A 14,367-nucleotide genomic window follows, 5' to 3' on the forward strand; every position below is an offset into this window, starting at 1 on the left:
GTTGTGTATCCTTTTTTGTTATCCAGCAAAAAGGATACACAACCCTGGTAGTTTTTGAATTTTGTGAAATAATTTCATTTCTGTGTGCAAAGTAAATTAATGCAAGCATCCAAAATACTATGATGTTTGAAAACACTGTTAAAAAATCTTTGCTCTGTTTAACAGCAATTGGGAAATATTTACAAAAAAGTGAAATTTTCACAGGGGGGCTAATAATTTTGTCCTCAACTGTAAATGCGACTTGAGACCTAGAACCCCATTACCTGATTTGATCAAAACCTTGTTTTGAATATTTCCTCACCTTTTATAGAAGAGGAGATACCACTGGATGACACCTCCATTTGGGTTGGGCTTTCGGGGGCAGCGTGTTGCTCGGTCTGGTCTCTACAAATAAAGATTTAAAAAGTCAGTACTAAGAAAATAATGAATTTATCTCCAGCCACAGTACAGGGTAATGCCTGTGTCTGTGTGTGCGTTTTTTGTCAGCAGTGTCATGCCATAACTACAGTACACTATCAATTTATTAAACTCAGTTAACGTGGGCTAAAGAACACCATTTCCCTGGAAAGTGTGGTTCCCACAGGTGACCACCCTGACCCATGATCCTACAAGTTATGGCAGGGAGTGGACACTGTCATCTACTTAGTGCGTGGAGTGCCTAGCCCTTTAGAAAAAGCGGTTCTCAACATCAATGTCAAGGACCCAAGCATTAATCATTTTGGGACCCTGTTAATTTTAACTGTAGGGGGGTACAAGGGGGGCGCAGAGACATGACACTACGGCACTTTATGGTGCACTAGAGCACTTTGGAGCTGGGATTGTAATTATATAATTGTAACTGTTTTTTATTAATTTACTATTAAGACCACTATGGAATTTAGTGGGGATCAATAAAGTTGCATCTATCTATCTGAACAATAACTGGACTGACTTACTCTTTTTTTAAAATTTCATTCTATTGGACACTAACCAAGTGGATTACTTTGAAGTGGACTATAACTGAAATTTACTTTTTAACTTTTATTCTATCGGACACTTTAATCCATTGTACACTTTTAGGTGCTGCTATAGTAGATATTGCTGCTATAAATAAGTACAGTGTAATGTAACATCACCTGTACACTACTTGTAAATATGAAGATATCCTTTCCTGGGACCTCTCTCTCTTCTTACTACACCAGCTATATTGCATCCCCCCAGTCCCCAACAGAGTAAATGGAGTTGAATTTTGCACATTGTTTTACAGCTGTTAACCTGTGATGTGACAATAAAGTTTTCCAATTCTGATTCATAAGTCATACTTACATATCGAAATGTGTCACATTTGACGCCTCTATTTTGGCAGGGTGACACCATCAGGGCTTACAGATATGCAACATTTGTCCAAATGCATGATCTGTGAACAGCTGGAGCAGCTAGCATATTTAGGCTAAGTTAGTCACTGTAGGAATAGCCACATCAACGCTGATGCATTACCTATAAAAGTTACATATAGCGACAACACATACCTGACCTCTGTCTCGTCATCTTCTCCTCCCCTGATCTCGCTGTCTTCTTCTTGCACCTCTTCCTTGTCAGGCGTCAGTGTTGGTCCAGACTCTGGGATTAAGCAAAATTAAAAGTAATACAAGTGAATCTGTTTTGTTAACTTAAGTGTTAAATAAATAGCACTATATTTGTGATAAATTGCTATAGTGTGTTTGTTCAGGGGTCTCCATATCTCTGCAGCTCTTTAGTTAACAAAAATTCATTTTTTTCAGGTCGGGACACCAATTTTATCCAATCAGGAGAGAGAAATCAGACAAGATACAGGATAAACAGGTGAAATTTGAAGTGATAACACAAAGACAAAGGGAAAAAAATAAATAAAAATCAGACCTGGAACACTAAAATTGAAGCTGATAAAAGGGGTTGTAGCTGATAAATGAGTTCTATTTCCGGTTTGGCTGAAATTGGCAACCCACCTGAAAATGTACTCTCTGGAGCTGGAGAGCCCTCTGTTACAGAACAAACACTCTATAGCACTGATTGCAATCACATTATAGAGCTTTAAAGTTTTTTACCAAAAAATAGCACAATTAAATGTACACTATTCCAAAAGGCTAAATAATTTTGGTAAATGCTGCACATTCCTGTAACAGTCTATTTAAGAGAATTAATGAAAAAAAAATTGGGTCATGCAGAGAAATGCTGTGTACATACCATCTGGGGAGATGTCTCTCGTCAAGGTTCATCCCTATATAGTCTCCAATCCGCCCCTGCTGCATAGCAAGTAGGAGCTTGCTGACTTTGGCAATTTGAAGGGTGTCCAGCTTGAGCCTGTTGAAGTCGTCATGGATCCTAATATTTTGGCCGAGGTACCTTGCCAATTGATCACGGTCTGCATCTTTGAGATTCAGTACACTCGACAATGTTGCAATTTGTTTCCACAGCTCTGTGGCGCGAAGGGCTTCGGGGTTTTTGGCACCACATTCATTTGAATATTTTCGAATGCAATCACAATCTCTGAGATAGGTGTCTTTTTCTGGACGAGCAAACAAGTAGATGTTTTTGTTAACGGCACACTCCTCTCGTTTATTGCACAGCAGTTCAAGTGCTTCTTCAGTCTGTGGGGTAAGTAGTAAAGGAACACCTTGGCTAAGCTTTCCTGGCAGTTCAACCAGAGTGAAATGTGAAAACACACTCATCTCGTTGGCTGTGAGGTGCTGTTTGACTTCTTCAATAGGCACTGATTTCTTTCTTGACTGAAAGAACTTTAACTTTGGCGGTTGAACAGTATTACATTTGTCAAAGTAGCCTCACACAGCCGTTTCCAGTTAACTGTTGAAACCACCTCTTTCAATTCCTTGATGCCTTGGGTTACCTCTTTATCTAGATGAGCATGAAGAAGTCTAACATCATCTGTAAATGGTAAGAGCTAGGGAGCATTAAATTTGGCCTCCCAGAGGTCCCTCCTGCCATGACCTGACATGTACACGCTCCAGTGACTATCATAAATAGTGGAAAATGCAGAGTACTGCTCTGCTTCTGCATGATCCAAGTTCTGCAGTGCTTCGGCTCTTAAGTACTTTGCCATGTTGTTCAATCCAGTACCCAATTTAACATTAAGACTTGGAATTTCGGACTTTGATGTCGTTTCGTCAAATCCGACTACGTGACGTGCAACTTTAATGGTCTCCTTGAAATTCTCAGGGCTCACTAGGTCTTGGATTATCTTCATAGTTGTTCTCTCTTTTGCTGCCTTTATCATCCTACCAAGACTCCTCAGCTGTTGTGTGACAGTCTTCTTTTATTGCCAACTGTGTCAGTACTACTACCCATGACCTTGTTCATTAAATGGCAGCCAAAACCCCTGATCGCTGGATCAGTTTTGACAATATCAGTGACATCATCTTGATGCATGCTCTTGGTCAGATTGTTAAACATTTCAGGTGTGCCTGAAGCTGACGGTTGTTCAATAGAGCAGGTAGCCAGCACTCGAGTTTTAGAAAACGTCTTCTGTGCCCCTTCCTCGGATGGTCGTTTATCGCAATTTCTAAGATGTTTCCACAAGTTTTCTTGTAAAAAGGCCAAGGCAGTAGGAACAGTGCACATATTCTTTCTCCGAACTGTGTGTTCTGGGTTGCTTCTTTGCGATGAGGCTCCCGTGTCCACTCTTGAGTTCAGATGCATTGTGCACAAAGTTGCCACTGCTTCTTAGAAAATTCAAACTACATTGTCTTTCCTTTGAACCCTTCTTGTAACTTAAAGCCTTGGCAACTTCAGCCAAACACTGTGATGATGCTCCAGATGTCTTGCAATTTATTTACTGAAGTTTCACAAAACTGGCAGTACTGCTTTTTGTCATATACCCTTTTCCCATCTGACTTTTTAGAGACTGCAGGAACAGACACAGATGGAGGAGACAGTGGTGTATCACCATCTTCCATACCAGGAGGACTTTTTGATGTGGTAGGGATGCTGCTTCTTGTTTTCCATGAACCTGGGGCTCTGCACCTGCTCTGTGATGACACTGTATGGCCTTTCTTAGTGGTCTTCTTTTCTTTGGCCTTCGGTTTGGCTATCACGTCAATTGTGTCATCGAAGAATTCCTCACTTCCATTCGAATCATCTGTGCTGTCCTCACATTCATGTTTAGGTGGTATATATTCATCTCCCATGTCTATGCTGTAGGAATCCCATTCTGATTCATCACCAAACTGATCCACTGCCGGTGCTGTCCTGATGTCTTCCGTTTTGTCTGTGTCTGTTCTGCCGCGTTGTTGTCCATGCTTTTCTGCAGGGGGTAAAACAAAGAAAGAGAAACTCATGACTGAAAGTTCTTCTTAAGCCAAGTCACAATCTGTGATTTGTCAGAGCATGTGAAGAGCGCATGGTGATTCCTTAACAACTGCCACAGTGCAGGAACTACTTTACTGTATGTTGTTTAGGCGTTATCATTCTAAACCTATGTTCTGGTCTTGCCGTGGTATCACAGACTTGATGAGGAAATCAGACTGAGGCCCTTAAGCTTTGCCTTTATGAAATATCCAATCATCAAAATTAACATGCTCTGAAAATGACTGAGGCCCACCCATATAACCCACTTAACACAACGTCTGCAAAAGCTTTTGCGATTTCGAAGTGTGCCCTGTTCCGGATATGTCTTAAATCTAACAAAAAAGACTGGAATCACACATAGCGATTGAGACCTTGAATCCATGACCCACCGTGTCACAGGGCTCTGGCCCAGAGGACACGCCTTCCACAGCAGCTGGAAGAGTGTCTACGAATGCACTGTCAGGCGAGGTTGTAGGCTCTGCTGGCTTCTGTAAAACAATACAAAAGTATGTGGTCCCCAATGACTTTGCACAAACCACTTAACCTTGCACATCTGAGAAAACATTGCACAAACGTAGTATATTGGCTTGCACAAACTGATACATACCTTTCGCCATGGCCAGTCTTTTCCTCCATAATTGTAGGAGATCTCTTCACTTATGCTTATAGGCCGAGTCGCAAACTGGCAAATGTGGCTATTCCTATCCACCTCCACCAGCCTCATTCTGCTGTTTGGGTTCAAGTGGTCGTCATTAACCAACCTACCCAGGGACCCATCCTCTTTGGCGCCATCAACACTAAAAAAAAAACATCCAGTTTCTGAATAAGCGGTGACGTTAAAACAGTAAGGTCAAATGCAATTCTAACCTACACAACCAACAGTACAAATTGTTTTTATCTCAAATAAAACAATTTGCACAATTGAATGCAATTGCATTGAGATCATTGTGAGCTTGTAGATCTGCCATTTTCACTTTTTACCTTTAACTTTTTTTTTTTTTTTTTTTTAAACAAATCTTATCTTACGGGAGTCCCTGGCACAAAATGTGTATTGATGGGGGTCCACGGCCAAACAAACGCATATCAATGTAGGGGTCCTTGACATTAAAACGTTTTTGAAAAACACTGGTCTAAACAGTGGATTTAAAGGGGAACTATGCAAGTCAGGTTGCTTTTCCGCTGTTTTGCTAACCCTCCACCTGGCCATGTGCATTTGTTTACAACGAAGCTGGCGAAAAATCAATACATGGAGCGGTGGATATGTGTGTAGTCTGCCATGAGACGCCAGGTGGAAGGCAGAGAGCCTCCATTCTCACTGGTAACAAGTCGCAAGTCATGTAGTTAACCATCACAATTACTCTCGAGCTTTTTAATTAAGGTAAAAATGTAGCATAGCCACGGGAGAAATCCTGCTTAGTTCCTCTTTAAGATGGGCCCATTATGAAATGAACTATGAACCCAGCATTATGATATGGAGGAAGAGAACTTGCAGCCAACATTTTCCTTTTTTCCCCTGGTAGAGGGAGATGTAAACCTACCATAGAGACTTTCCAGCAAGGTCAAACACGCTGGGTTGGCGTGTACACCTCTCTCCTCTGCGCTTCAGAGTCAGAAATGAGGTCTCCTCTGTACTCTAATATGAAGTCCCCTTGGTCAAAGGGTTTTTTGGCAAATACCCCTCGCCCTGTAAAAAAAAAGCGGCAAAGTTTATGCAGGGGTCAGGGGAAAAATAATATGACCTGGCTCCCTGACTTCAGTATCATTGCTGAGGCTCAAAATCATTGATTGATACACTAGTAATATTGGACTTTGAGACTCAAAAATAAAACTTAAGTCTCTTTATCACTGAAGCAACATTGCCAAGTTGCAGCAGTTTGCATTTTCTGTTTTAACTTCTCGTTTCTGTAGTCATTTATTGTAAAGCACTTTGAGTTGCACTTTATGTATGAAAAGTGCTGTATACATAAAGATCATCATTATCATTATACCTCCATCCATCACAAAAAATGAAGTTTGGAAAGATTTTTGGTCAGTGTTTGGGTCAAACACCAAACACAAACGCTCTCTCCCTGCCATCCTCTGAGAGCTAAATGACAGGGTTGACTCCTCCTGGACGCCCCGCACCACAAATCCAATGCTCCTGCCACTGCTACCCTGCAATTTACACTGTTGAGAAGAGGAGGAGAGGAAGGAAAGGGGAAGGAGAGAGGACAGGAGGAGGAGAGGGGAGTGGAGGAAGAGAGGGGAGAGGAGGAGGAGAGGGGAAGGACAGAGGAAAGAGAGCGGAAGGATAGAGGAGGAGAAGGAGAGATGAGAAGAGAGAAGGAGGAGTGGCGATGAGAGGGGAGAGGGGAAGGAGAGAGGAAAGAGATAGGAAGGAGAGGAGAGGAGGAGGAAGAGGAGAGGGGAAGAGGAGAGAGGAAGGAGAGGAAGAGGAGCAGGAAGGAGAGAAGAGATGAGAAGTGAAGCAGAGCAGAGGGGAAGGAGAGGGGAAGTAGAGAAGATAATGTTACTTTCATGAAAGACGTGTTTTCCAAATTAAAACATAGCTTACTGAGGATCGATTCAACCATTCATTTGTGACTACACTGATTACTCCACAAATTTTTAAATTATTATTTTTCAGTGATGTTGGGTCAGGGTTGCCTTGAATGTTTTTGCAAGTTGCAACAATACATTTGAGGCATGATCGTCCCTGTCATCTCTTTGTTTACTTTCACCGAGAGAGCTGATCGGTGGCAGCTAGCGGCTAATTCCAGGCTGTGTAGTCAACACTTCGTCTGTTTTTTATTATTAATGTGCCAGGAAAACACAAACATGACTCACCTCAGATGCCATATGATTAACGCTAACATTGTTACTGTCCCATACTATCACTGACTGTACCCATGCTGGTTTGCTGTCTGCATGCTGACAGCTGTAGTGCTGGTCGCGTTTCTGTGTTTTCGGCCCCTGCTATTTAGATCATTCGGTTTTTTAACTATGTTCGATGGTCATTGTCATAATTTATATTAGCTTTTAGTTGAGTTTCTGAGCTTTCTGTGGGTATAACCCACCCTTCATGAAAGGAAAACGGAGATTAATACGTTTCGGTGATTCGGTTTAACTGGTGACCGTGTTAAAGGTATAGTTGGTAATCCTGTTCAGAAACACTTTTTGTTATACTGGGTGAAATGGTCTTTCCATCCTGAGAGTAGTCCATACATAATGTGTTCAGAAAAAGGAAGGAAATAAATCAGACCTCTGTGGCAGCTGCAGGCCTGTAAAAACTGACACTGACACAATCCCTGCCATTCGGTCCGAATGGAAAGAACCAATCAGATGCCTTCATTTCTTGTCCTGCCTGCACCCCCCTCTGCCCCCCCCGCGCATTTCTCTCTGCGCGCGTGAATTATTTCGTGTCACGCGCGCAGATTTCAGCTGCCGCGCACACTTGTTTGATCTTCGCGCACATATTCAGCAACAGAGTGAAGCAGAGGCAGGTGCGAGCGAGTAAAAAACAACAGCGTCACGCACAACACTGTGCAGCTGCTTTGCGTGCTCTGGCTTGCTCCCGTTCTCGTTCTCTCTCTCTCCTGTGCTCGCTCACGGTGGAGCTCTGCTTGACACTTTGGGGGCGGAGACCAAGGCCCTCCTATGATTGGTCATTTTCTGGCCTTAAAACGAAGAAGAAGAAGAAGAAGAAGAAGAAGAAGAAGAACACTAATGAAATGTAAGTAGTTATTACATACATAATTGTCTGTGAGTGACATTTTGTTGATTTGTTGTGTTAAGTTATAAGTAAAGTAAAGCAAGGTTTTGCTATGTAACGTTAAGCTAGCTTTTACCATAGACTGTATAGGTTAGCCAACATGCTATGTCCCGTTAAGTTGTCGTTTCAAGCATACACACACATACATAGACGGCGCATTGACTGCTCAATCGTATGTCAACGTTGTCGTTAAGTTGTTTGTTAAATCACTCCTAAGTTTAATTGTGGTAATTTGTGATTTTGGTGTTTGAACGAGTTAGTTAGGATTTACTGAAGTCACACAAACGAACCGATAGTAGTCTAGCATCGCCCGTGTTCTGCAAGGTTAAAATCGCTGTTTTTGCCAGGGGAAGCTGGGATATAACTTAGCTTACCTGACAGAAAGGGCGGCATTGTAAAGCAGGGAAGACAATCCTGACAGTCATGCTAACCAATGACCGACAGCAGGTAGCATTAGCCAATCAGGGGCAGAGTATGGTCGGTTTCATTTTGGTTTTGGAAACAACTACTGTGAATAGGAGTCGTTTTTTAATTGTTTTATCTAATTCCATAGAAGCTCAGTGGTAGTGGTGGCAAATTGGGAGAAGAGAAAGGAGGAAGGAAGAAAGAGACATATGACAGTAAGTATGCTGCTGCATATTTGGTTTCATATTTTATAGCAATAGCCAGATAACGCTAGATAGCTTTCAAGTGATGAGTTAAGTTGAGTTATCAAACTTTAGCTACTAAACTGGCTGATTCACTGTTACTGTTTGCTAAGTCAGCTACCATTTTCTGCTGAAAAGAACTGGGTGCTAGTGCCCCCAAATAATTAGTCTGCTTTTCCACTTCTCCTGCTTCCTGGAATATCCCTCTGGGGTATAAGTTGTTTGCTTTAGCAACTAATCTTTATGGGCACATGTTGATATGTCAATCACAGTATATTTTAGAGACAAGTCATTAGACTAACTTTATTCGCCATCCTCCCGCAGGTTACTTGAAGAATGACGGACCCTAAAGAGGTGAACTATTGTAGAACGTTAAAATGTGTTGTTAAGTTGTTCATTTTTTGCGCAGACTGTCTCATTTTTGGCGCAGACTGTCTCAAGTAACGTAATGTTATTTTCTCCCTGTTCCTTCAGGACGACTTGCGCAATGTTGCACACAATCTCCTAAACATGTTGAGGACAACTGTGCATACGACAGCATCCAACAGTATGTAAAGTTAGCATCAGTGTTTAGCAAATGTTTTAGGGGGCCCACTTTTTTGAAAATGCCAAACAGCGGAGAACCAATAGGTGTTAATAATAATAATAATAATAACAACAGTAACTGAATGCACAAATAAAGATCTCATTGTATTCATGCCCTGTCATCAGCCAAATAATGTGCATATTTTGAAGACTTGCATTTTGTATATTCTTCTTTGTTTCATCTGCAAGAGTTTGATGCAATCTGTACAACCTTGCCAGCAGTACACAGTGTGGGTGTAGCTTCATTACATTGTCTCTCCCTGTATACATAGACACAGTAAATATAATGCAATAGTTTATTGCATTCATTATGGAAGTTTTCCTGTCACTATGCACCCACCAAGTAATTTTGCTTTTTATGTTGAATGTATTGTTTATGAAGCTCAAGGACAGAGCAGGGACAGCATGCAGGCACCACCCCAAGAACCAGGGACCTCTGTCCAGCGAGAAATGGCCAGGTTTGGTTGCTGTTTCAAAGATACATTAGCCAGTCCTTTTAAATCATGTGTAAAATTATTTTACATATGGTTTTTATTAAAATCTCTCTGGAATTGGCTTTTGAATTTCTGTAAAAGTGAGGGGAAAAAACAATACAGATATGTCAGGAAGAGCCCTCATCAGTTGAGGTCTTGGAATAATTTGAATTTCTGCACCCTTTTTTTTAGGTCTTTCCCTGGACTATTCAAAGATCGGAGACATGCTAGGCCTGGATCACAACTGTCTAAAAAAAGACCAGGCACAAAGACAACCCCAGTCCAGTTTGTCCTCATGCAAAGCCCCTCAGATAAAACTCATAAACCGTCTGAGGAGCACTCACTTTTACAGGCTTGGCTGGGAAGGAGAACGGTAAATATTCCCGAGGATGCCAACCACAAAGAGGTACGGGAGCTGATATGACACTGAATAAAGTATCAAACAGGGTGAAAATTTTAATTTGCACAAAATAACCACATCCCTTACCCAAAGAATATACAGTAAAAGATTATGGTGGATCTTGGCCACCAACGCCATTTCACTTATTCTAGGAATGCCACCATCAAGCACATACATTTCTCTTGTCCTCATCGCCCTGATCAATATTTCCTCCTTTCTTACATCCTTAGATTACAAACATTCTTTGTGAAACCTATCCAAAGATGAGCGATCTGGAGGGGGCCTGGATGCTTCACAAAGCCATGGGTAAAATCCCAAAAATAAAACTTGACCTTTATTCAAAGTGAAGAAAATGTATTGATTTCATTCTGTTTATCATGTTGTCATTTAAAAAAGTATATGATTGTTTAAACAGAGCAGAACAGAAATATACTTGTTTAATATTTAAACCCAAACAGGAGGTTCAGGGCAATGAAGACTTTGGGTCAGTCCCAATACACCCCCTCGCCCTACTTTTTAGCCCTATCCCTAAATTTTGCGCGTTCCCGTGAGGGTAGTGGTGTCCCAATTACTCTTTGCATATAGGGGTAGTGGGCATAACGAGGGGTAGGGGATATGAATCTAGCCCTTCAAAACGAGGGATTTCAGATGCTGACTCGCCCAGGGAGGGCCAGAGGAAATTTCCGAGAATTGCTTTATGTCCCGTTACTCGCTACTTCTTATATTTCCTGCAAATTTGTCGGATATTTCACATTAGTATGATAATAAGCAGCAAGTAAGGTTATCTATGTTACTGCGTACCGATCGTTACGACTGCGACTGTTACGAACGTTAGCTAGCTAACATTAGCTAGCAGAAGCCCCCCGGCTGCTCCCAAAGTCCCAGTCGTTAACGTTAGCACAGCGCTATGGTAGCAAGCAAAGGGCGTTTATGCCTTCCAGTAATCACACACCGATCGCAACCGTTAACTCCATTGCTGCCGGGTTTGTTGTTATGGTGGGACGTATGTGCAAACGTGACTACGTAGTTGCTTACGTGCCCGAATGTAAACTATGCAGTGACGTAGCAAGTGGTGTCCCAATTCCTAGGGAATATTACAAAGCTCTACCCCTTGTTGCTTCATTTCCAGGGTGTAGTGGTAGTGGGTGAGGGCTAGTGGTAGTGAGTGAGGGCTAGTGGTAGTGAGTAGGGTGAACATTGGGATTCAGCCTTAACCTTGTGTCACCTGAAGAAGCAGGATACACTGGGGCCAGTCTCGTGAAGACCTGGGGAGGCAAGGGCTGTCTTTACATAATGCCCATCCAGCACACACTGGACATTACTCTCTTGCCCTTTACAGCTCCAGAGTTCCAGGCTATGCCAAAAGCCCGGTGTGTGTCATGCCAGGAGTATGTGCCCCTGCAGCTCCTAAGCCTCCATGTTAAAACATGTGTCCAGACTAAAGGCAATGATGAGGTATTGCTTGCTCATAACGGACTAATATGTTGATGTTTTTTTTTTCTCTGTTCGTTGTACAGGTTGGTGTTGTCAGCATGTAATCCCTTAAATTACACAAAGTAGTGGATGGTGGGACCATGTTACCACCACCCCCATTAGCTTACCAAACATGCTATCAAGACACCTTGTAATTCCTCAATTTTATATTACTTTTATAGAATAAATCTGATGATGACATCATTGACTTGGATATGGTCTTCAATGCTGAGAATGTGGTAAGCTATCCAGACAAATCCTTATTGAGGATAGAGGTCATATATAGTATTTCATAGTGTTGCGACAGGGGACTATGATTTTATTATCAGACATTTATTATATCAATGATCCAATTATTCTATACAGGTGTCCACTGATATGCAGTCGTCATCATGGTTGGCGCATAAGGTGAGCAGACTGCAGTGCTGAATCAAATGGTTTGTTTTATTCTGTAGGAACACAGTTTCAGAGTAAGATGATGTGTATGGCCTATTGATATTTTACAGGTGTCCACTGATGTGCAACCAGTATATTTGAGCAAGGTAAGCAGACTGCAAAGTCAAAAGTCTTGTTTCATTTTAAATAACAGACAGTGTTGCATTTATGAGCAAATGTGCCAACCTTCCTTGAAATTGCTACCTCCTCATCTGTAGGCTAGAGTTATAATTAAAAGGTTGTATCTATGAAAGAATTAAACAGTGGCATGTTACATCATACTCAGCACAGACCACAATGTTGTATCAGACCTCTGAAACAGCAGTACTACATTTTAGGGCTGTCAATCCTCCCCTCAAGTCATATTCGAATTTCTAATGCTTCTTATGTTAAATTCGAATTTTTTAATGTATGTTTTTTTTAGTTTTTTTTTTAGTTATATCATTATATACACCGATACCAGCTTATTATTATTATTATTAGGCCTACGTCCCGCGTCCACTAGAAGGCACTTCAACCAAATCTGTTGTGTAACATTTGCAACAAGTTTTACCAAGTCAATACAAAACTTGAAATCGAAATTGAAATTGAAATGTTATTAGGCCAGATACACATATATAGATATGGCCAGAATGTTTTATGTATATATGTATGTGTGTGTGTATATATATATGTATATATATATATGTATGTATATGTATATATATATATGTGTGTATATATATATATGTATATATGTGTGTGTGTGTGTATATATACGCCAGAAATATTCAAGCAGTGATGTTTAATGGAGAAGCTGATGTTCAATCATTCAAATACACACATCCTAAGTCTCAAAAAGACAACTCATGGATAAAGCACGCAATTTTCTTACCGCTCCGCTATTAACACATGGATTAAGTAAATAAATGAAATCATATCAAAACACGGATATAGCGGATGAACTCCTTAAACCCGACCCCCTGCCAGATGTTAACTGGCCTCATATCTTTGCAGATAAACTCAGTCAGCTTTTTCGTTATCGCCTCTTGCCGAGCAGCTGGCAGACAACAGGATGAGGAGGGAGGCAAAAACGATGTTATTCTCGCCTGTTTTAACAGTCGCTAACAGTTCTGCGTACTCCGAGTAATGCATTGAATGAAGGTGTGCGCTCATGTTGCTCGTAGTAGAGTGGTACTTAACGACTTACAGCATAACTTGCAAATGATGGTTTCTCTGGATGTAATCTTCCCGTTTCTTGATGGAAATCCAAAATTTTTGCGTCGTCGTTGCTAAGGCACAAGTTCGAATGTCAGTTTCCATACTCGAATCTTCTCATTTTTAAAAAAATTTGAATAGCGAAGTTCGTTTTGACAGCCCTACTACTTTTCCTTTATGTCCTTTTTCAAATGGACTTCAAGTTACTTTAAGTCTTGCCTTATTTTCATAGGTTGCTTGTCCATTGTGTTGCGAGCTGTTCGCAGAGGATGACATCCTTATACATGCCAGTGCCTGCAGGGAGAAGTAAGAGCAATTGATTCCACTGGCTATAAAATTTATGTAAAAGGAAGAAATTACATGAATTAACAAGTTAGGCTTTCGTGGAAATTGATAATGCTATTGCATCTTCACAGAGACACAAATAAACAGCAAACCGATACCTTTGATGGCACCCATGAACAACATGATTACAACAGGTGTGCTGTAGAATATTTTGTTTATTGTGTGACCTGATGTGGACCAGAATTGTCAGGAATATTTTCTCAATATGGTTGTGTAGTGTGTCAGCCATCCTGTTGTCACTTGAAAAGAAAATTGACCCGTCCCAGACATTCAACATAAGTGTAACAAGAGAGGACATGTACCAAAGGGGAATGAGACAGTGGTCCAGGCAAAAAAAAGGCTCCCCAAAGAATCCCCTTGTGGTTTCTTTCATTGGAGAATATGGAATTGACCAAGGTGCTCTTCGCAAAGAGTTTCTTACAGGTATGTCTTTTTGATCAAGGCCCAAGTAAGTAATGAAATTCAGATTTAATAAATTAACAACATAGATAACATCTTGCATCATTACAGAACTGATGCATGGACTTGAGACACATTTCTTCGAGGGAGATGGGGAAAAGGGGAAAAACCCTAAATACAGTCTTTTAGACTACAAGGACAACAAATTCAAGTAACATAGCAAAAATATAGTATTGAAATTGAGAGGAAATATTACAAGATTATAGTTTTTTCATGTTTTTCAAAACCGTTTGTGTCATTGTCAATAAGGATGTGTGGAGAGATTTTTGCCACAAGTTTGGT

The 14,367-nt window shown here is 41.0% G+C and overlaps 1 protein-coding gene across 1 annotated transcript; it reads left to right on the forward strand.

Moving 5' to 3' along the window:
- Positions 1-11,469: 11,469 nt before the first annotated feature.
- Positions 11,470-14,063, forward strand: LOC311266366 (uncharacterized protein; the record flags this gene model as incomplete). The annotated part of the gene is made up of 7 exons (XM_084368715.1): positions 11,470-11,631; positions 11,832-11,888; positions 12,016-12,057; positions 12,156-12,191; positions 13,514-13,587; positions 13,698-13,760; positions 13,844-14,063. The coding sequence occupies 7 exons, from the start codon at positions 11,470-11,472 to the stop codon at positions 14,061-14,063; spliced, it is 654 nt and encodes a 217-aa protein (XP_084224841.1).
- Between the last annotated feature and the right edge of the window lie 304 nt (positions 14,064-14,367).

Source organism: Pagrus pagrus, assembly GCF_965226575.1.
Source record: "Pagrus pagrus genome assembly, chromosome: 12".
Classification (NCBI taxonomy): domain Eukaryota; kingdom Metazoa; phylum Chordata; class Actinopteri; order Spariformes; family Sparidae; genus Pagrus; species Pagrus pagrus.